The sequence below is a fragment of the Petaurus breviceps genome, unplaced genomic scaffold, assembly GCF_028583685.1.
Source record: "Petaurus breviceps papuanus isolate PSGF00001 unplaced genomic scaffold, PetGlider_PUasm1.0 90849, whole genome shotgun sequence".
NCBI lineage: Eukaryota > Metazoa > Chordata > Mammalia > Diprotodontia > Petauridae > Petaurus > Petaurus breviceps.
The window spans coordinates 18,388,117-18,409,325 of record NW_027187361.1 but is presented as its reverse complement, the minus strand read 5'-3'; the positions used below and the strand labels follow the sequence as shown (position 1 = coordinate 18,409,325).

At 37.2% G+C, this 21,209-nt stretch overlaps 1 protein-coding gene across 1 annotated transcript in view; it reads right to left on the bottom strand.

Moving 5' to 3' along the window:
• Positions 1-21,209, bottom strand: part of OCA2 (OCA2 melanosomal transmembrane protein) — a 539,713-nt gene that overhangs the window by 496,418 nt on the left and 22,086 nt on the right. Inside the window, exons 4-6 of the mRNA XM_069073057.1 lie at positions 13,231-13,419; positions 7,690-7,747; positions 5,747-5,819 (exon numbers count right to left, since the gene is read on the bottom strand). Coding sequence (XP_068929158.1) covers positions 5,747-5,819; positions 7,690-7,747; positions 13,231-13,419 — 320 coding nt within the window. The remainder of the gene's footprint in view (positions 1-5,746; positions 5,820-7,689; positions 7,748-13,230; positions 13,420-21,209) is intronic.

Below are 21,209 nucleotides of genomic sequence, written 5' to 3'. Positions count from 1 at the left end.
ATAAGGTATCATAGCTTTCAAATTCCACAAATCCTCAGCATTTCCATGGTATCTGCCTTCTCCATCTATGCCCTTTATGGATACATCCAGTGCCACAGATACACTGAAGGCACAACTATAGCCTTGCATTTAACAAGACCATCTCCCTGGAGAACCCTTTTTGGTGTAAAATTGGAAATAGCTTGTCTTTAAATTCCAATCCTTAATTTTCCATTTTGTTCCTCTTTAGAGGAACACCAAGAAACCGTGAACAGCATTTTGTTTTTCTATCATTGAGTCATTTTGATTGTGTCTGATTCTTCATGACCCCATTTGGGGTCTTCTTGGCAGAAATACTGGAATGGTTTGCCATTTTCTTGTATAACTCACTTTACAGATGAGGAAACTGAGGCAAACAGGCTTAAGTGACTTGCCTAGGGTTACATAGCTAGTAAGTGTCTGAGGCACTAGAATATTTCTTCTCCATTTTCTTCTATTCTTCTTCTCCCTTCTAGTTCTAAATCTTATGATCCTCTCTTGGGCAAGTCTTAGAGAGAATGGCATTATACTTTTACGATTATCTCCTAAAATTCGCATATTTCCCCTCCTACCAATCCCTACTACCCCCCCACACACACACACACACATTTTTTTTAATCCAAAGACAGTATTTATTTGTCTGACTGGAGACCATCTCTGACTAGATATAACCTCTGGGTCCGTTTTTTGCTGTGGTTTTTTTGTCTATTTGGAGCACTAAACTAAAAAAATAAAACACACCTCCTCCCCAATTCCCTTTTGGGAGTTACAAAAAAGGCATCTCAGCTTGTTTTTCTAAGAGCCTTAGTTGAAAGAATGTTCCACCATGACAGTTTTCCTTGAGGTCCAGAGGTAGGCACAGAAAGAGTTTTTAGAAGTATATTTCCTACTTGCAAGAGAAGTGAGAAGGTTAAAGGAATCAGAGTAACAAAAGTGGGTCATATTCATAGAAATGTTCAGTTTTCTTGCAGGTAAAGGTTGTTTAAACCCTGAAGCTAAGATAGAATTTTAGAGCTCTGAAGCATAAATAAAAAATCAAGAAAGCCTTCAACCAGGTACTAGGGTAAAGAGAGCTGAAGAACTGGTTACAGGGAAAGTAACCCAAAGCATGTGCATAATGAGTTAAAATCATGGAGTCTCTTTTCCTGGGAAAAAGAGCAAAACTTAGTCTTGCTTCCAGAACCTCTAGAGCCCAAGTGTACATAGTTTTCATAGTGTTGTGGACACTGAAAAGGTCCAATGACTTCTCCATTTTTGTTGTTGTCATTGAGTTGTTTCAGTCATGTCCTACTCTCCATGACCCAATTTGTCTTTTTCTTAGCAAAGATGAGGTTTGCCATTTCCTTCTTCAGGTCATTTTATAGATGAGGAAACTGAGGCAAAAGGGGAGAAGTGACTTGCCCAGGTTCTAGTATGTGTCTAAGGTCAGATTTGAATTCAGGAAGATGAGTCTTCCTTACTTCAAGAACTCTATCCACTGGGCTACCTCACTGCCCATACTTAACAGTTAAAGGGTGACCAAATATAACGAGTACTTCTAATAAGTCAGTTCACTATTAATGTAAAAAATTGCTGACCCTAGATGTGCAGGAACTCCTAGAACAAACTTGAGTCATTTAAAAGGTAACTTAAGTATACAATAGCAGCAATGTCGTTCAAAGAACTGTGAATGACTAACTTATTTTGAATAGTATAAATACTCAAATCAACTACAAAAGATCTATGAAGGAAGATGCCATCCACCTCCAGAGAAAGAGCTGATAAAAAGAAAGATGTATAGTATGATTTTATATCCATATCTGTGTCTAATGGTGGCCTTCTCTAGTGCAGGTTGTGGAGGGAAGGAGAAAAAAATAAAAATTCATAGAAGAACATAAAAGAAAACTCAGAAAGAAGCACCAAAAAGCAGGGTACCTTGGAAAAGAATGTTTTTATGTAGTATTTATTACGTTTTTTAAAAGTGAACTGTGAAATGGAGATTTGCAGTCTCAAATTGAATCATCACTTTCAGTTGTGCTATGTAAATGGAATTTTTTTGTTATTTTTTTGTATTTAAGTTTAAATTTTTTAATTTGTTAAATGTATCAAAGCTCTTGCTATTATAAAGGCTGCAATGAGTCTTTATTAAATGTGTGGGCTTTCTTTCCTCCTGTCAGTAAAGATGCAGTGGACTGCAGGTGGTGCTGAATGTCATAAATGTGGTTGCCAGAATAGTTTATTTTCTTTGTTATAATGGAGAGTTCTTGGCCTTGGGTTTACAGAAGAGTGACAGTGGCATGGAAAAAATAAACAATAATCACTGAGCAAACATTTTAGGTGTTTGATGTCTGTTTATCAGAAGAATTGTTATTAATCTGGTTTTCCCAACTGTATTGTGAGCTCCTTGAGACCCAAGACTAGGTTTTATACTTTTGTATCCTTCACACTGCCTAACACAGTGTTGGGTACACAGTCAGTGTTCAATAAGGAAATGGGAAAATGCAGTTAAAATTATTGGTAGGTCTTAATAAGAGGGCAAATATATAGAAAATGTATCAAGATAAATGAACAAAAAAATCAAAGAGAGTAACTGATGAATTATGAATAGCTTATATGTTGTAATTTCACATCCAAATATTTGTCATGAAGTATGTTTAGTTGATTTTCTCAGTGTTTAAAGGTAAGTTCATAATAAATGGTTTCTAAGATTGTTAGGGGAATGCTTCTTAGTGGTGTTGACCATATCCATCACATGAATAACAAAACATTCCCAACTCGGTGGCACAGTGTATAGAGTGCCGTGCTTGGAATCAGGAAGATGTGAGTTTGACTCAAGCCTCAGACTCTTTAGGACCCTGGAAAAGTCCCTTAGCCTTTTTGTGCCTCAGTTTCCTTCTCTGTAAAATGGGGTTAATAACAGAACCTCACAGAATTGTTGCAAGGATCAAATAAGGTTTTATATATATTGCTTTTTGGAGGGGGGACTGCAGGGAATTGGGGTTAAGTGACTTTCCCAAGGTCACACAGCTAGTAAGTGTTAAGTTTCTGAGGTCAGATTTGAACTCAGGTCTTCCTCAGTCTAGGGCCAATGCCCTATTCACTGTGCCACCTAACCGCCCCTAATAAGGTTATATTTTTAATAGCCTTGCAAACCTTAAATCACTAGATAAAGTCTACTTTTTATTGTTATTATTCCCATGAAGATAGCAGAGGACCAAAGGGAGGTAAAGAACAAAGAGATTAAGGGAGCTGGCACACAGAATGATGTGAGTATTGTGCTCACCAGGGAGGATCCTTAAAAACAATGATATCCAATAAAAACATTTTGAAGAGATGCCAAAGGGCAGTGTAATCAACGTGAGTGACCCACTTGGTGACCTGACTTGGAGACAGCCGGGTGGCACAGAGCATAAATCACTGGGCCCAAAGTCAGAAGTATCTGTGTTCAAATCTGGCCTCAGAAACTTCACCTCTGTTTGCCTCAGTTTCCTCAACAGTAAAATGGGGCTCAGAAATACAGGATTGTTTTGCAGTTTAAATAAGATAATATTTGTAAATGACTTACTTAGCAAAATGCCTGGCAAATAGTAGGAGCTTAAATAATGCTTATTTCCCTTCCCTCATTTCTTCAACAATCCAATACATAACTCAAACAGTGTCATTTTGAGGAAAGTACTTTACAGAATTTAAAATGCTGTGAGAACGTAAGCTGTTATTATGCTTGCTTTTATTCATCAGAAATCAGCTCCTCACATACATCCCCCCAAAAATCTCTAAACAGCAAAGAAAATAGCCACTTTCAGATCAAAACTTACTGACTTAGAACTGTGCAAATTAAGGTTATTGATTAGCAGACTCAGGCATCTGATTTCCTGCAGCAATTCCTAGACTAAATGGGTTAGCACATCACAAGCAACAAGGAACTTAAAGCAGAGAAAGAACATTGTTGAACACTGATGCCGTTAACAGCAACAACTGAAAAAAGGAGAAATAAGACATCAATATTGATAATCACAGTCTAGGACCATTTGGTGTAGAGGCTAATGTCCCTACACATACCCCTGAGAGTAACAATGTGTATTATAGCACAGTATTGATGTTCATAATGATGACTCTGACTCATCAAGAAAATGCTACATTATACTAGGCAGAGGGTTTTATAAGACACCATGGTAAAGAGATATTTTATAAAATAGTTAAAATCTGCAGACTTTAAAAAATAACTAGTGTGAAATAGCCTAGAAATTGAATTATGTGGAATGCCCTAATAATGCCACTTACGGTGCCTTCTAGCCCTATGAGACTTTTTTATTTTGTAAGTAATAACAGTTTGGGGTTTTTTTTGTCTTTTTGGACAGGGCAAGGCAGGGCAATTGGGGTTAAGTAACTTGCCCAAAGTCACACAACTAGTAAGTGTTAAGTGTCTGAGGCCGAATTTGAACTCAGGTCTTCCTGACTCCAAGGCCAGTGCTCTATTTACTATGCCACCTAGTTGCCCCTGCAATGTTTTAAAAGGTCATTTCCTGCTGAAATTTCTTTTCTTCCATCTCACATTAAATCTTCCATATTACCAACTTGAAAGTACACCAAGAAAAATGCCAAGATACCAAGAAATACAAAAGATGCCAAGAAAAAGAACTTATCATTGAGAATACTGAATGCATCACTTCTCTGTTAAAATGTAATTACTTGGAATGTATGAAATCATGGTAGTCACTTCAAACATTATTTACCAGCAAAACCTTCAGCCTACTGGTGTTGTCTGTGTAGCTCAGGCAATAAGAAGATGTTAAGTTATTAAAGTCAGGTTCAGGAATAAGACAATGTTGCAGGCAGCTGTTCATCTAAGTTCATTTTTCAAATGGTTTGCATGTTCAAAGTTGACAGCATGGGAGAATTCGATATAATTTCTTTTTCAACAACACGAAACTACTCTGACATGGCAAAGGAGAATTCAAATTTCAAAAGCCATCACTATTATTTATGTGTTCTTGTATCTGTACCATTTCACCCAACATTGAAAAAGAAAGAGAAATGATTTGAGTTTGACTGTTGGGAAAAGAAGAGTTATCTTGCCATAAAGTACTGACATTAACAAGACAACTCTGGAGTGCAGGGGACATATAATGCATAGACTACAGAGAGTAACCTTGCTAAGGGGTTTAGAATTCAATTCAATACTGAGTTCCTTTTATTGGTTTTTATCACAGAGCATTTGCTGCCTTTGTTTCCCTTATCTCTCCTGCCAAGTCTTCTTTCCTTTCTAAGATCAAGGTAGCATTATACTCCATGGGAAACACTGACCTCAGCATATATTTTAGAGATACTATTCTTCTCTAATGAATGCAGATAGGCTTCTATGACCTCTCATGACTTAGAGCATTATGAAACAGATTTATATTCAGACTTCAAAATATGCACAAGGCTATTTAAAGAGAGGCACTAATAATCACAGCTATGCAAGAAGAATTTTGCAAGTTCTACATACTGCTGGTTCTCTGCATGACTTTTCACAATTCAGTCAACTGCTATGGGAGCTCCCCCTACCGTGTTGTTTAGAATATGTCATATTTCACCCAGTTGTGTACTATAAATGTGCACAAGTAGATGCCTTAAGTAGGAGAATCATATTCTATGCTGTGAACTTCAAAGGAAAGTGATATATTTTCACATGGTCTGTAATTATCTAAAATTCTTTACAATTCTCATCTAACTGGTGACTGGAAATCCCAGTGCATATTTTGGATACAGTAGCTTTCCAGAGGTGACACAGCCAACATCTGCCAGGATTTTCCATGATCTGGGTATGTGCTAAATAAAATCTGTAACAATTAGAAAACAAAATTATGAACACATTAACTGAGATGATTCAGTATTAATTTAACAAATATTCATTAATCACTATTGACAAGGCACTGTGCTAGGCAATGGGGCAGGTACGTTCATGAAATGATAGCAATGACATTTAAATAATCTTATCAACAGATGCAAATTAGTATAATAATCTTATTAATTTTGGATCTAAAATTTTTCAACTTATTCTCACTTGCTCTTTTTTTGAGAATCTGCAACACTTTTTAGCTCCAGTGAACCCTGATATTGATCAACAATTACTTTACATTGCAAAATAAATCAGCTGCAAAGAGCAAAGATCCTGCAACAAAAATTAAACCTCCAAAAACTGATGAAGTCATTTTCCTACACTTCGGAATCACTTAAGAAGACAGTCAGTTTCATGGCTGTAAGGAAGATGAGTGGCACTCCCATCTAACAAGACTGAGTGAGACTTACAGACCTCTAAGAGGACACATATATGTTATGACCCAAACAAGAGCAATGGCCTGATGTCTCAAGTTTTCAAAGACTGCTAATATTATTCTAGGCAAATGTCTATTTGACACCAAAAGACTCATCTACAGGGAGAGTGACAAGGGAACACACAAAGCGATTCACAGTCAGCTTTCAATTAACCATGAATGGTTTATTAACAGTAAAAAAAATTAGAATCACAGAATAGTTTCTGCCTGTCATTCAAAATTATGTCCATGAGACTTCTCTTTCTCCACAGTTCCCAGATCATCAGTTGCTGCAATGAAAATCAATCAAGAAATGAAAATTAATTTGAATGTTGACTCTGTTGTTATTTGGTTATTTCAGTCATGTCTGACTCTTCATGACCCCAAAGGGAGTTTCTTGGCAAAGATCCTAGAGCAGTTTGTTATTTCCTTCTTTATCTCATCTTACAGATGAGGAAACTGAGGCAAACAGGAATAAGTGACTTGCCAAGGGTCACACAACTAGTAAGTGTCTGAGGCCAGATTTGAACTCAGGAAGATGAGTCTTCCTGCTTCCAAGCCCAGGGCTCTATCCACTGTGCCACCTAGCTGCCCAATATTAGCTTAAGATAGCCTTAATTAGGAAGTTAAATCTGTTGAATGCTGATGTAGTTAACAGTGACAACTAATTGACCTAAATTACCTAAATCCTTTCAAAACACCAAAAAGTGCTTCTTAGGTTGCCCACTAGTTAGTACCCCAATGGCCTCCACTGACGCAGTTAATGAAGACCTGATCATATTCCAAGGGACCATGGAGTGAACAGGAAGCCACAAATTGAGACCATGGCATCTCTAGCCAACACAAGGCTCCATCTATGCTAAAACGCCATGCTATTCTAGCTAACTCAAAGAAAACAAGACTTGGAAAGATAGCATGTTCTCTGAAGAAGCATGATGCAGTACATGGAACGCTGGATTTGGCGTCAGGAAGAATGGTTTCAAATGCTGTTGGATATTCACTAGCTCAGTGACCCTGGATTGCCTCATTCATTAAACTGGGATAAAAATGGGATCTATGGGGGGTGGCTATGAATAGAGTGCAGTGAATAGAGCACTGGCCCTGGAGTCAGGAGGTCCTGAGTTCAAATACAGCCTCAGACACTTAACACAAAAAAACTACCCGTGTGACCTTGGGCAAGTCACTTAAACCTAACTGCCCTCCAAAAAGCAAAAAAAAAAAAAAAAATGGGACCTATTTCACAGGGTTGTTGTGAGAATCTGGTAAGATAACATATAAAGGACCTTAAAAATGTTGTCTACTGCTAATAGCTGAAGGACCTGATTAAAACAACACCTAGATGAAACCTTGTAATTACTGTCCCTCTCAGTCAAAATTTCCAAATGCCAATACTTACAGAACACACAACTCCAAAGGTAAAAAGACCTGTGACTTTCAGACATCTTAAGCAGCTTCTGAAATAAAAGAAACACACTTTTTAGAGACACATTAAGATGGAAACCCACACAGCAGTTTTGCTGAAACACCAAGTACTGCCAAAATGGTGGGATGATCAATCTTTTTCTTCATCAATACTTCAAGGGTCTATAAAGTTGTCAGTGTGGTTACTCCCTCCACCAGTGCAGATCACAATCATTTTATAATTTAATAAATGGTCTTCCAGAGTTCCTATAGCCAAAATCACTCATCATTTTGCAGCCAAGTGTCTGCCTTTCCAGACTGAACTAGGCTAGACCTCTGAACAAAGACATATAGTCCATCACCAGGTTCGTCTGGTTTGGTCAGTCTGATCCTCCTCTTAAAGAAATTGCTCAGAGAGTGTGCAAAATAAGATTGGGATGATAACTTGAAAAAACAGTGAATCATTTCTCAATATATAATTCCCTTTTTAAGAGAGATTTGATCAAGATTTACTTGGGGAAAACTAAAGATTTTAAACCCAGGACCAGTCCTTATAGGCAGCTAAGTGGTATGGTGGATTGAGAGCTGGGCTAGTCAGCAATACTTCAGTACAAATCCAACCTCAGAAAGTTATTCCTTGTTTGACTAAGGAATCATGTAACTTCTGTTTGCTTCAGTTTCCTCTACCGTAAAGTGGAAATAAGAATAACCTCTACCTTTTAGAATTGTTCTGAGGACCTAAGGAGATGATATTTGCAAACTGCTTAACAAAATACTTGGTGTGTAATAAGCACTTAATAAATGTTCCTTTCCTTCCCTAAGGGCCTTTAGTTTTAGATAAAATCATATTCTGAGGGGCGGCTAGGAGGCACAGTGAGTAGAGTGCCAGCCCCGGAGTCAGGAGGACCTGAGTTCGGATCCAGCATCAGACACTTAACACACACACACACACACACAAACCTAGCCATGTGATCTTGGGCAAGTTACTTAACCCCAACTGCCCTCCATAAAACAACAAAAAAAAAGAAATCATATTTTGAGGGATTTTTGCAGTTTCTTGTTTTTGAGACATTTGAGTCAAGTTCAATTCTTCATGACCTCATTTTGGGGTTTTCTTGGCAAAGATACTGGAGGGGTTTGCCATTTCCTCCTCCAGTTCATTTTACAGATGAGGAAACTGAGGAAAACAGAATTAAGTAAATTGCCCAGAGTCACACAGCTGCTAAGTGTCTGAAACCAGATTTGAACTCAGGAAGATGAATCTTCCTGCTTCCAAGCCCAGGCCTCTAACTAGATAGACACTGCACCACCTATCTCCCCTTTTAGGGGGATGTTAGAAATCAATCTAAAGTATTTTAAAGACTTGAGTTTTCTAAATCTCCACACTAAAAATTGTATATTTGCTTCTTGGTTTTAATTTTAATTTTTATTCTTTTCAATATTTCCTGAGAGATATGACTGTGAATATTACTTCAAAAATGTAATGGAAATACTCTATTTTGAGCTGCTGGTTTAATTAAAATATACTAGCTACTAGCTATAATATAAAATATTTTGGCTGGTCTAAAGCCAAATAACATGTCGAGGAAGAAATGACTGCTCCTCAGTCTGACTGACATCACCACCTACACTAGCAAAGCTTTTTAAGACACTAGTTTGTATCCCCTGGGTTTGCCTTGCCCAGCACATAGTAGACACTTAATAAATGCCTATCGATTGAGTAATTGATTGCTAAGTTACTTGTTCTGTTCTTGCTCTGGAAATAATTTGTATTTATTTTGTATTTAATTTTCTTCGTAATCATCATTTCCCAAAATGTAAGCTCAAAGACAACTTTGTTTTGTCTTTGTATCTCCAGAGGTTAATACAGTACCTATCTAGGTTCTTAACAACTTCTTAAGTATAAAATATATATATATACACACTAGGCAGACCTCTTTAACTATTGTGCCCCTTTAATAAAGCACCAGCAGCCTTAATCCAACATTTTTTCCAAGACCTTCTGAACTTTTGCAAATGTTAAATCCTTATTCGACATTCTTTCAGATTTAATGCATTTGATAAATTACCATTCCACACTTCCAAAATTATGTTTCAACAGTTCCTATTTAAATGGGAATCACAATGACATTTCTTTTTAAAAATATGAGGCATTAATTGAACCACTTCAAGTTCAGTTCTACTTATTCCTACATAACTCAAATACATACAACAGCAGAGTTGACAAGCTAAAAAGATTTTTTTAAGTCACTTCATTTATCATGTGTAGCACTTTCTAGACATGTCAAGCCACAACAATGTAGTTTTTAATACGATAGGCTCAAGTGTATTTTGTCCTCATTTTAAGTGGTATTAAATAATTTTAATTCTATTATTTCCTCATAGGATTATAAGATGAAGTTTAAGACATAGCTTAACTATGATGAGGAACCAAGGGAGCATCTCTAAGCAAAGGACTAGTAGAATGTTGGAGGGGGAAGGAAATTTAGATATCCCTTCATTTTTAAGGTAAGAAAACCAGGTCCCAGAATAGAGAAATAACTTGCCAAAAGTCCCACTACCATATTATTTTTCAATGCATTCAGGTGGAATCTATATGAAAGAAAGGCGTTATGCAGAAAGTAGGATTTGAGTCGAGTCTTAAAGAAAACCAGAAAAATTGGGAGGCAGAGATGAGGAAGGAAAGCACCCAGGTAGAAGGGACAGCCCCAGCAAAATGCAGTTAGGAGAAGGGGATGAGAAAGTCATATGGATACAAAAAAATACCCTAAAGGTAAAGAAGAATATTAAGGGTTACTTTTCCAGTACTTCATGAGAACCCCCCCTAAGGTGAGGGTAGGGGACATTCTGCAGCTCATCCAGTAACTTGAGAGTACCCTAAAGTCCTTTTCCCCTTATTTTGAAATACCATAAAACTTTTTAACCTGTACCAAAAGAATTGCTTTTGCTCCCTTATCCTGTGTTTCCCCTTGTCCTTAATCTTTAACCTGTGCCCCCCCTTGCCCTGTCCTTAATCTTTAACCCACCATAAAACCCTAAAAATCTTACCCTATACCATAAAGAAGTCTTTTTGTCTCCCTCATCCTATGTTATAATATCATTTCTTGTCCTGTCCTCAATCTTTAACCCACATAAAAAAAAAACTCTAAAACTACAACTTCTTTTTGATACCTCTATGTAAGCCTAGTTCCCCCAAATTGCTTTTTGCTAAAAGGTCCATGTGCTTTTCACGTAAATAAAAGCTCTCTATAGCTAAACAGAACATTATCAAAGAGAATTCTTTCACACTCAAACTGCTGTCTTGAATCTGACCTTTGAGCAGTAGACATGGGGGGGGGGGGAGTGGGGGAAACATTCATCCCTGGGATGAGGGGTCCTTAACCCTTTTGGTGTCTCAGGTCCCTCCGGTAATCTAGTGAAGCCTATGGTTCTCTTCTCAAAACAATAATTTTATTGCATAAAATACAGAAGATTATCAAGGAAGCTCTTTATATGGAAATAAAGCTATCAAAATATTTTTAAAAGTTCATCGATCCCTAGGTTAAGACCCCTACTGGAGATAATTTCTGAAATGTTCATAATTCTGCAACAGTGTTCTTTAGCCTTCCTCTGTAGGCATAGTCATCATTCCTGCTGTATTAAATAGGAAGCCAGTCTTTCAATAAGGAAATCCCAGGTTCATTATCCACCTCTAATAGGCCCTAACTCTTTGATCTGAGGCAAATCACTTAACCCTTCAATACCCATAAACAACTCTGTTAGACTAAAAGCTGATAATCAGGTGTTGCTCTCCATTGATGGGGGGATTTTTCTTACCGGGAGGTCCCTATGCTAATAAGTCTTGTACAAATAACAACAACAGCTTTTAGTATCTAAGATTCTGAAAAAAAACAGTCTGAAACATGTTTGAGTTCAATTTTCAGAATAAACTTTTGGGGTAAATGGAACAGGAATTATTATCTCCATTTCACAATTGAGGAAATGGAAGTAGAGAGACTATACTATTTGTTTCTAGCAGCCTAGGTAATCAGTTGTTGTCCTTCATTCTCCAAGAGGACCAGAATGACATCACTATGCCAAAGTCAAGTTTCAGTGCATCCGACTGTGACTGATCAGGCCAGTTTGAGCTCAGAAGTCTCTCCCACAGGTCGGGCACAAAGAGTCCACCTGAACATTTGGGGTGGAATCTCCAAGTGTGAACATCCTGTATTTCCTTTGAGCTGTTTCAATTCTGCTTTGCTCATAGAGCACAGCACCTTCTCTGATGTGGGCGTGCCATGCTGAGGGGTCCTGTGCCAATGTCTCCCCTGTCACACAATCAATTCCAAAGTTCTTGAGAGTGTCCTTATATCACTTCTTCTGACCACTTAGATAATTAGTAGTGTAATAGATAAGCAAAGCAAGAACTAGAACCTGGGTCTCTATACTCTCTTGTGTTCTTTGTACAAGGTGACATGTCCTCTCCCTCAATAGTCACAACTTTTGCCATTCTCTTTATAGAAGTACAAGGGGGGAAAAATGCATCTTCCTTCAGCAGTCACTCTCAGTTACCCCAATCCCGCAAATATAGATTTCAGAGAAAACTATAACAAAAATGAAGAAGGAAAGTAGAGAGGGAGGAAGGAGGAAAGGAATGATGGTCTTTTAGACTTTAACAAGCTAAATCTGAATTCATGATGGTCTCCAGCACCCCTCTATACAATCCAGCTATACCTGTTTGGTTGAGATTTCTCACACTTCTCCCAACTCTGCATTTTGCACTGGCTGTCCCCTCTGCCTGGAAAGCTTTCCCTCCTCATCTCTGCCTCCCAGTTTTCCTTTTCTCCTCTAAAACTCATCTAATATCCCACCTTTTGCATGAATCTGTGGAAAGGAGGCATAATTTTGAGGGGAAAAAGCATTGTGGTTAGATGAGCACTCAGACTGAAGATAATAGAAACAGGTGGGTTGTTTTTTCCTGGGCAATAGAAGGGAGGGACATACAGAGCCCAATCCCAGGACAAATTGGATCCATGGGCACACATGGAAAGCAAGCCTAGGACTTCCAATTCTTTTTTTTTTTTCACCTAAATCAGCTAAAGACTATCTCTATCTCAGACTACCAAGAGATCACTTTTATTACGTATATGGTATAGAAGTATGGAGTGGTTACTAAAAATGATAGGAGAGTAATGTAATGCCCCCTCATCAATCTCTAGACTTCTGCAGCATCTCACTCTGGAGATGCGTCAGCCACTGTGGTCCCTTCCTCCTTTGGAAAAGTTCCAGGCTGGAGTCTCCATTAAGCAAGTGCCCAGATCAGCCCTACTCCTGGCTCCAGTCCTAACTCTCCAGACTTTTACAATTTTCTTTTATGCATTGTCTTCCCCTTTAGAATGTAAACTCGCTGAGGGTAGGATTTGTCTTTCTTTTAACTTGTATTTCTTTTTCCGGTACCTAGCACAAGCCTGGCACAAAGTAAATACTAAATAAATGCTTTATCTATCTATAACCAGTTTCCAGTGGTAACATTGACATATGAAGGGGGTATCCTTACCTTAGTTTTGAGAGATTGAATTTGACATGAAAACTGTCCAGAAATTCACTCTTTTCTGAGGAGGCAGATGTGGAGAAGCTGACAATTTCATTTCCTAATGAACATCTTTGCTCCCAATCAACAGAACTACTGTCCCAAGATTCATCATCCATGAGGGAAACTGAATGGTGAATAGTCACGCATTGTAACCTGGAAAACATTTTTAAAAACTGAAACAAAAACAGTTGTTTTCCTTTCAGTAAAAGCTTAAGTAAATGTCCATGAATCCGGTCATTATCAGACTGCCAGAACATACCATTAGCCTACTGAGGTTACTTAGTCTATCAGTCAGCCCCCTAGTGATCAGTTATAAACTAGAACTGTCCTCAAAAGAGGGCTGCTTGTTCTAGTGGGAGGTATCTACAATGAAAGCCACCCCAGTGCCACCAAGATCCTATTCAGTATAAAACAGCATCATTTTTAATCCAAGTATAAATCAGGACCCAATATACTTCTGCTACAATCGCCTTAATAAAATTGGTATAATAAAATTTCATATAAATGGCTCTCTTTTTCTCTGTGAAGGCCTTCTGGGTTCTTCTTTTATGGGACTGGAAGAAGTATAATTTAGTTTGTTGCTTTTCATCCCTCTTTAAACTTGGACCTAAGGGAGAAATAATGTGTAATTATCAATACTTGCCTAGCTAGGCAGTGAAATATGACTGAGACTTAATAGAATGAGTTAAAGGGGTTCAAATAGTATCTTGAGTTTAAAGCAAGAAGGGACCATTAAAGAGAATGGAAAGGGAAGGAGAGGAAAACAATAGCTACTTAAAAGGAACTACTATGTGCAAGGTACTGTGCTAAGGGATTTTACAAATGGTATCTTATTTGATCCTCATAAAATAGGTGCTATTATTATTATCACTATTTTACAGTTGAGGAAACTGAGGCAAATAGAAGTTAAGTGATGGCTTGCCCAGGATCACACAGCTACCAAGGGTCTGAGGTCTAATTCTGACCTCAGGTCTTCCTGACTCCAAGTCCAGTACTCTGTCCAGTGCATCACCTAACTGCCTCTAGATCTTAGAGGTCATCAAGGGCGATCTCTTCATTTTACAAATGAGAAAACTGAGACCTAGAGAGCTTCAGTGATTCACTCAAGGTCATACAAGTAGTAAGCAACAGAGACAAGATTTCAACTCAGGTCTACCAATGTTCAATTTCATGCTCTTTGCATTATACAATGTTCTCTGCCCTGAGAACTACATGTTGTCATTTTTAATGAAAACTATCCAAAAACTGTTTGCTGGTCACAAAATGGTTTACTTAAAATATCCTAGGAAATCAGCAAAGAAACTAATTGAGAAAAATTAGCAGCTTCCGCAAAGTGGCAGGTTGCAAAACAAACCCACAAAAACCAGAGTTTCTGTAAAATAATAACTTTCAATGAATACCCAGTCCTTCAGCACAACTCTCTGGATGCAGATACACTTTGATTATAAACCAGGATACATCAGATAACACACTTTTCATTTTGGTGCTTGAAATACTACCGGCACCAAAATATTTACACTGCACCAACAAAAATCTGCAAGAATGAGTGATTACATATGAGCCAAACACATCTAATGGGCCAATTAAATGAGGGTATTTTGATTTTTCCAGATGCATATCTCTTGCTTTAATACCATTTCGCAGCAATAAAAAAAAAATCCAGATTTGTTCACAGGAAGAAACCCAAAGAGGCAAATTATGTTGTGTAAAACCAACATGTAACAAGGTAAGAAATGATACAAACATAGCAGAGACTTTAAAAATAATCATTAATCTTCTCTAACAATTATGTGGTTCTTCTAGGAAATACTCAGGTGTGAACGGAATAAATACCACATTCCACCGTCTGCTGAACAGATATAAATATTACCAAAATTTGAACTGATGGATTGTTTTCCCTCACAAATAATGAGGAGAATAAATTAACTCTTCCAGAATCCCTGATGAGACCATTGTACCATATAAGATGTAATCACAGACTCTCAAAATTGGAAAGGACCTCAGAAACTATCTATATCTGACAAGTTGACTATTTTTATTTTGAAGACTTTCATTTAAGGGAAACCCACTACCTCCTAAGGCAACACAATTCACTTTGATTTTTAAAATTTCCTTTATATTCAATTCACAGAACAAAACAAGCATCTCCATAACATAATACAAAAAAAAAAAAAAGATAGCTCTAAATGTTGGGGATTTTTCCCTTAAATCAAGTCTAAATTTTCCTTTTGAAAACTTATACCCATTGTTTCTAACTCTCTTCTCTGGAACCAAGATGAATAAGGCTAATACTTACTTAAAATGATAGTCCTAGGGGGGCAGAGCCAAAATGGCAAAGTGAAAGCAGGGACTCAGCTGAACTTACCCATAAATTCCTTCAGTTACCTCTAAAAAAGTGAATCTGAACAAATTTTAGAGGGGCAGAACTCACTAGGAGAAAGAGTGAAGCAGATTTCCAGCCCAGGTCAACAACATGGGAAATCCTTAGGTAGGATTTGTTGAGCTGGGCAGTGGAGGGAGAAGGGGTGAGGTTGGGGGCAGCACAGACCTGACCATAGTGGAGCCAGAGGAAGCCCAGGTGGACTGATTTGCCCACCACAGGGTTGACTCCCAAACCTCTCACCCTGGGCAGGGATCTGTCAGAGCTGGGAAAGAGACAAGTGCAGAGCCTGTGGCAGCAACAGCAGCTCCTCCTGGAGCTAGCAGCCCACAGTCTACATGTTTAAAAATCTGAACTTCCAGGAGCCAAGATGGCAGAGTAAACCTTAACTGCTCTCATTCCACCTGAGGCCGTTTGACCCTGAAAAAACCCAGAGAATATTGCCCCAGTGCAAAATGCTGAAAAAGTGGAACCAGATGCAGGCTTGGGATCTGTTAAGGCTAAAGTGCAGGACAGGAGGTGTTCCAACAAGCCCCATCTCAGCCGACCAATAGGAGAATGGAGCCAGCAAGCACAAACATCAGAATCCCAGGTGTGCCTTCACTCAACAAGGGCAATCAACAGACACCAGCTCAGTAGGCCACCAGGGGCTGAGCCTGCACCAGCTTTAGCCCAGGAGCATGGAGGCAGAAACCGGAAGCAGCAGACCACTCCTCCCCCACACCTCACACTGTGAACGTCAGTGTAACCCCAGGAAAAGGCTGAAAGTCCTGGCCTGGGTCTCAGTCTAGACACTCAGAGGCCATCGCACACAAAGACAATAACCAGGCCCCTAACTTCCAGCATAAGAAGCATGGGTCAGAGCCCTCTGTGCCCCAGCAGCAGAGATTCACTTTAAAAGCCAGGAAACAAGCAGTCACAATAGGGCAAAAAAAACAAATTGGGAAAACAAAGACTTTAGAATCCTATTATGGTGAAAGGGAAGAGCAAGGTTCACATTCAGAAGAAGTCAGCATTGGCACCATACCCACATCTGAAACCTCAAGAGGGAATATGAACTGGTCTCACACCCCAAAAGCATTCTTGGAAGAGCTCAAGAAGGACTTTAAAAACCAAATCAAAGAGGTAGAAGAAAAACTGACCAATTATTTTAAAAATACAGTTGGAAAAATGGAAAAAAAATTCACTAAAGAGAACAATTCCTTAAAAGGTATAATTAGCGAAATGGAGGAGGTTCAAAACATAACTGGAGAAAATAAGTCCTTGAAAGTAAAATGTGGTCAAATGGAAGAAGAGGTTCAAAAACAAACTGAGGAAAACAATTATTTAAAGATTAGAAGTAGACAAGTTGAAGGGAATGCTTCTATGAGGCATCAAGAAGCAGTCAAACAAAATCTAAAATAATGAAAAAATAGAAGAAATTGTAAAATATCTCACTGGAAAAACAACTGACATGGAAAATAGATCCAGGAGAGAGAATCTAAGAAGTATTGGTCTATTTGAAAGCCATAATGAAAAAAAAGAGTCTTGTGTCTTCCAAGAAATTATCAATGAAAACTGTCCTAGAACCAGAGGGTAAAATAGTCATCGGAAGAGTCCACTGTTTACCTCCTGAAAGAGATCCCAAATTGAAAACTCTAAGGAATATTGTAGCCAAATTTCAGAATTATAAGGTAAGGAGAAAATACTGCAAACAGTCAGAAAGAAACAATTAAAATATCACTATAGTCAGGATCACACAGGACCTAGCAGCTTATACATTAAAAGATCAGAGCAATTGGAATATTATATATCATAAGGCAAAAGAGCTGGGACTACAACCAAGGATCAACCCAGCTAAATTGAGCATAATCTTTCAGGCAAAGAGATGACCATTCAATGAAATAATGGACTTCCAGAATTTTCTGATGAAAAGTCCAGAGCTCAATGGAAAATTTGATCTTTACATACAAGACTCAAGAGAGACATTAAAATGTAAAGAAGGAGGAAATAAACATACAAACACACACACACACACATACACACACAACTTATTATTCAATAAGAGCAAACTGTTTACATCCCTATATGGGAGGATGATACCTGTTAATCTTGAGGATTGTATAATTATTACAACACATAGAAGGGATATACATAGATAGAGGGTGTGGGTATAAATTAACTGTTGCTATGATAAAAAACCTAACTAAGGGGTGCAAAGGGACTGTAATGGAAGAAAAGGAAAGGAGATGGCAGAAAAACATAAATGATATCACAAGAAGAGGCACAAACACATATTCTAGTAGAGGGAAAGAAGGGGGGAGATGAGTACTGTATGAGCTTTACTGCCATTGGTTTTGGTTCATGGAGGAAATAACATACTCAGTTAAGTATAGGAATTTAATGTGAAGAGACACAAATACTTATTAGAGTAGAGGGAAAGAAGGGAGGAAGAACATTGCTTGAGATTTACTCTTATTGGATTTGGTTCCAAGAGAGAATAACACACTTTGTTAAGTGTAGAAATCTATTGTGCCCTACAAGCAGTAGGAGGGGAAAGGGGAAAGAAAAGGAGCAGGGGGTTAGAAGGGAAGGAAGAAGTAGTGAGGGAAAAGGGTATGTAAGAAAGGGAGGGGAGTTGACAGGAAGGGAATATTGAGGGAGGTGATAGTCAAAAGAAAAGCTTTTGAGGAGGGGAAGGGAGAAGGGAGAAATTACAGCATAAACAGGGGTGGGGGAGAGGATGGAGAGAGAGACACAGATAGTAATCATACCTGTGAGTGGCAATGGGAAGAACTCTCCCATGAAATGGAGACGGCTAACAGAATGGATTAAAACCCATAATCATACAATATGCTGTCTATAAGAAACACATTTGAAACAGGGGATACATACAGGGTAATGGTGAAAGGTTATAATAGAATATATTATGTTTCAGTTAAAGTAAAAAAAAGGAGGAGTAGCAATCCTCATCTCAGACAAAGCAAAAGCAAAAATAGATCTAATTAAAAGAGATAAGGAAGGAAACTATATCCTGCTAAAAGGTACCACTGACAATGAAGTAATATCATCGCTAAATACATATGCACCAACTTGTATCGCAACCAAACTCTTAGAGGAGGAGTTAAGGGAATTAGAGGAAGGAAATAGATTAAAAACTATACTTGTGGGGGACCTCAACATCCCCCTCTCTGAACTTGATAAAGCTAACCTCAAAATAAACAATAAAGAAGTTAAGAAGGTGAATAGAATTTTAGAGAAGGTAGATATGGCAGGCCTTTGGAGGAAAATTGAATGGGGATAAAAAGGAATACACCTTCTTCTCAGTGGTACATGGCACATACACAAAAATTTACCATGTACTAGGACATAAAAAACATCACAATCCAGTGCAGAAAGGCAGAAATGTTAAGTGCAGCTTTTTCAGATCATGATGCAATAAAAATTATATGTAATAAAGAGTCATGGAAAGATAGACTAAAAACTAATTGGAAACTAAATAATCTTATCCTAATGAGTAGGTCAAACAACAAATCATAGAAACAATAACTTCACTCAAGAGAATGACGATAATGAGACAACATATCAAAACTTATGCGATACAGCAAAAGTGGTTCTTGGGGAAAGTTTTATATCTCTGAATGCTTACATGAATAAAATGGAGAAAAAGGAAATTAATGAATCAGGAATGCAACTGAAAAAGCTAGAAAAAGAACAAATTTAAAATCCCTAATTAAATACTAAATTAAAAATACTGAAAACCAAAGGAGAGATTAATAAAATTGAAATTAAGTAAACTATTGAACTAATAAATAAAACTAAGAGTTGGTTTTATGAAAAAAGCAATAAAACTGATAAATCTTTAGTCAATTTGATTAAAAAAAGAAGAAAACCAAATTACAAGTATCAAAAATAAAAAGGATTAATTACTTCCAATGAAGAGGAAATTAAAGCAATAATTAAAGCAATAAATGAATTATTTTGCCAATTATATGCCCATAAATTCAATAATCTTAGTGAAATGGGTGAATATTTACAAAAATATTAATTGCCCAGATTAACAGAAGAGGAAATAAAATACTTAAATAACCCAATCTCAGAAAAACAAATTGAACAAGCCATCAATGAACTCCTTAGGAAAAAATCTCCAGGGCCAGATGGATTTACAAGCAAATTCTATCAAACATTTAAAGAACAATTAATTGTAATGTCTTGCAGACTACTGTGGAAAATTGGAGGAGTCCTACCATATTCCTTTTATGATACAAATATGGTACTGATATCTAAATCAGTAAGAAGCAAAACAATGAAAGAAAATTATAGACCAATTTTCCTAATGAATATAGATGCAAAAATTTTAAATAAAATATTAGCAAAAAGATTACAGCAACTTATCATGAGAATAATACACTTTGATCAGGTAGGATTTATTCCAGGAATGCAAGGATGGTTTAATATTAGGAAAACTATCAGTATAATCAATCATATGAAAAACAAAACTAGTAGAAACAATAAAATTATCTCACCAGATGCAGAAAAAGCTTTTGAAAAAACACAACACTATTAAAAACACTAGAAAATATAGGAATAAATGGAATCTTCCTTAAAATAATAAGTAGCATCTACCTAAAATGATTAGCAAGTATTAGATGTAATGGGGATAAGCTAATTTTATTTCCAAAAATATCATGGGTGAAACAAAGATGTCCACTATCACCCCTCTTATTCAATTTGGCACTAGAAATGTTAACTGTAACAATAAGAGAAGAAAAAGAAATTGAAGAAATTAGAATATTAGAATAGGCAAAGAAGAGACTAATCTATCACTCTTTGAAGAGTATATGATGATATACTTAGAGAATCCAGAGAATCAAGTAAAAAAAACTACTTGAAATAATAAATAACTTTAGCAAGGTTGCAGGATATAAATTAAATCCACATAAATCCTCAGCATTCCTATATATTTCTAATGAAGCCTAACAGCAAGAAAGAGAAATTCCATTTAAAGTTACCATAGACATTGTAAAATATTTGGGAGTCTACTTGCCAAGACAAAACCAGGAACTTTATGAACAAAATTGCAAAACACTTTTAACACAAATCAAGGCAGATCTAAATAATTGGAAACACATCAGTTGCTTATGGTTAAGCTGAGCTAATATAATAAAAATGTCAATTTTGCCTAAATTAATTTACCTGTTCAGTGATATATCAGTCAAACTACCAAAAAAGTATTTTATAGGCTTAGAAAAAATAGTAACAAAATTCATCTGGAAGAATGAAAGGTTCAGAATATCAAGGGAATTAGTTAAAAGAAATGCTAGGGAACATGGCCTAGCTGTAATAGATTCTTAACTGTATTATAAAGCAGCAGTCATCAAAACTACCTTGTACTGGTGTAAGGGTTATGGGATTTAAAGATCTTCCATTCCCCATTGGACTTGCTGCTGTAGCAGGAAGGGGCGGAGCAAGAGGAAGTGGAAGCCAAGCTAGAGTTCCTGGTTATTAAACAACTCCAAAGGACTCATGATAAAAAGGCTATCCACATCCAGAGGAAGAATTACAAGGTCTGAATGCAAATTGA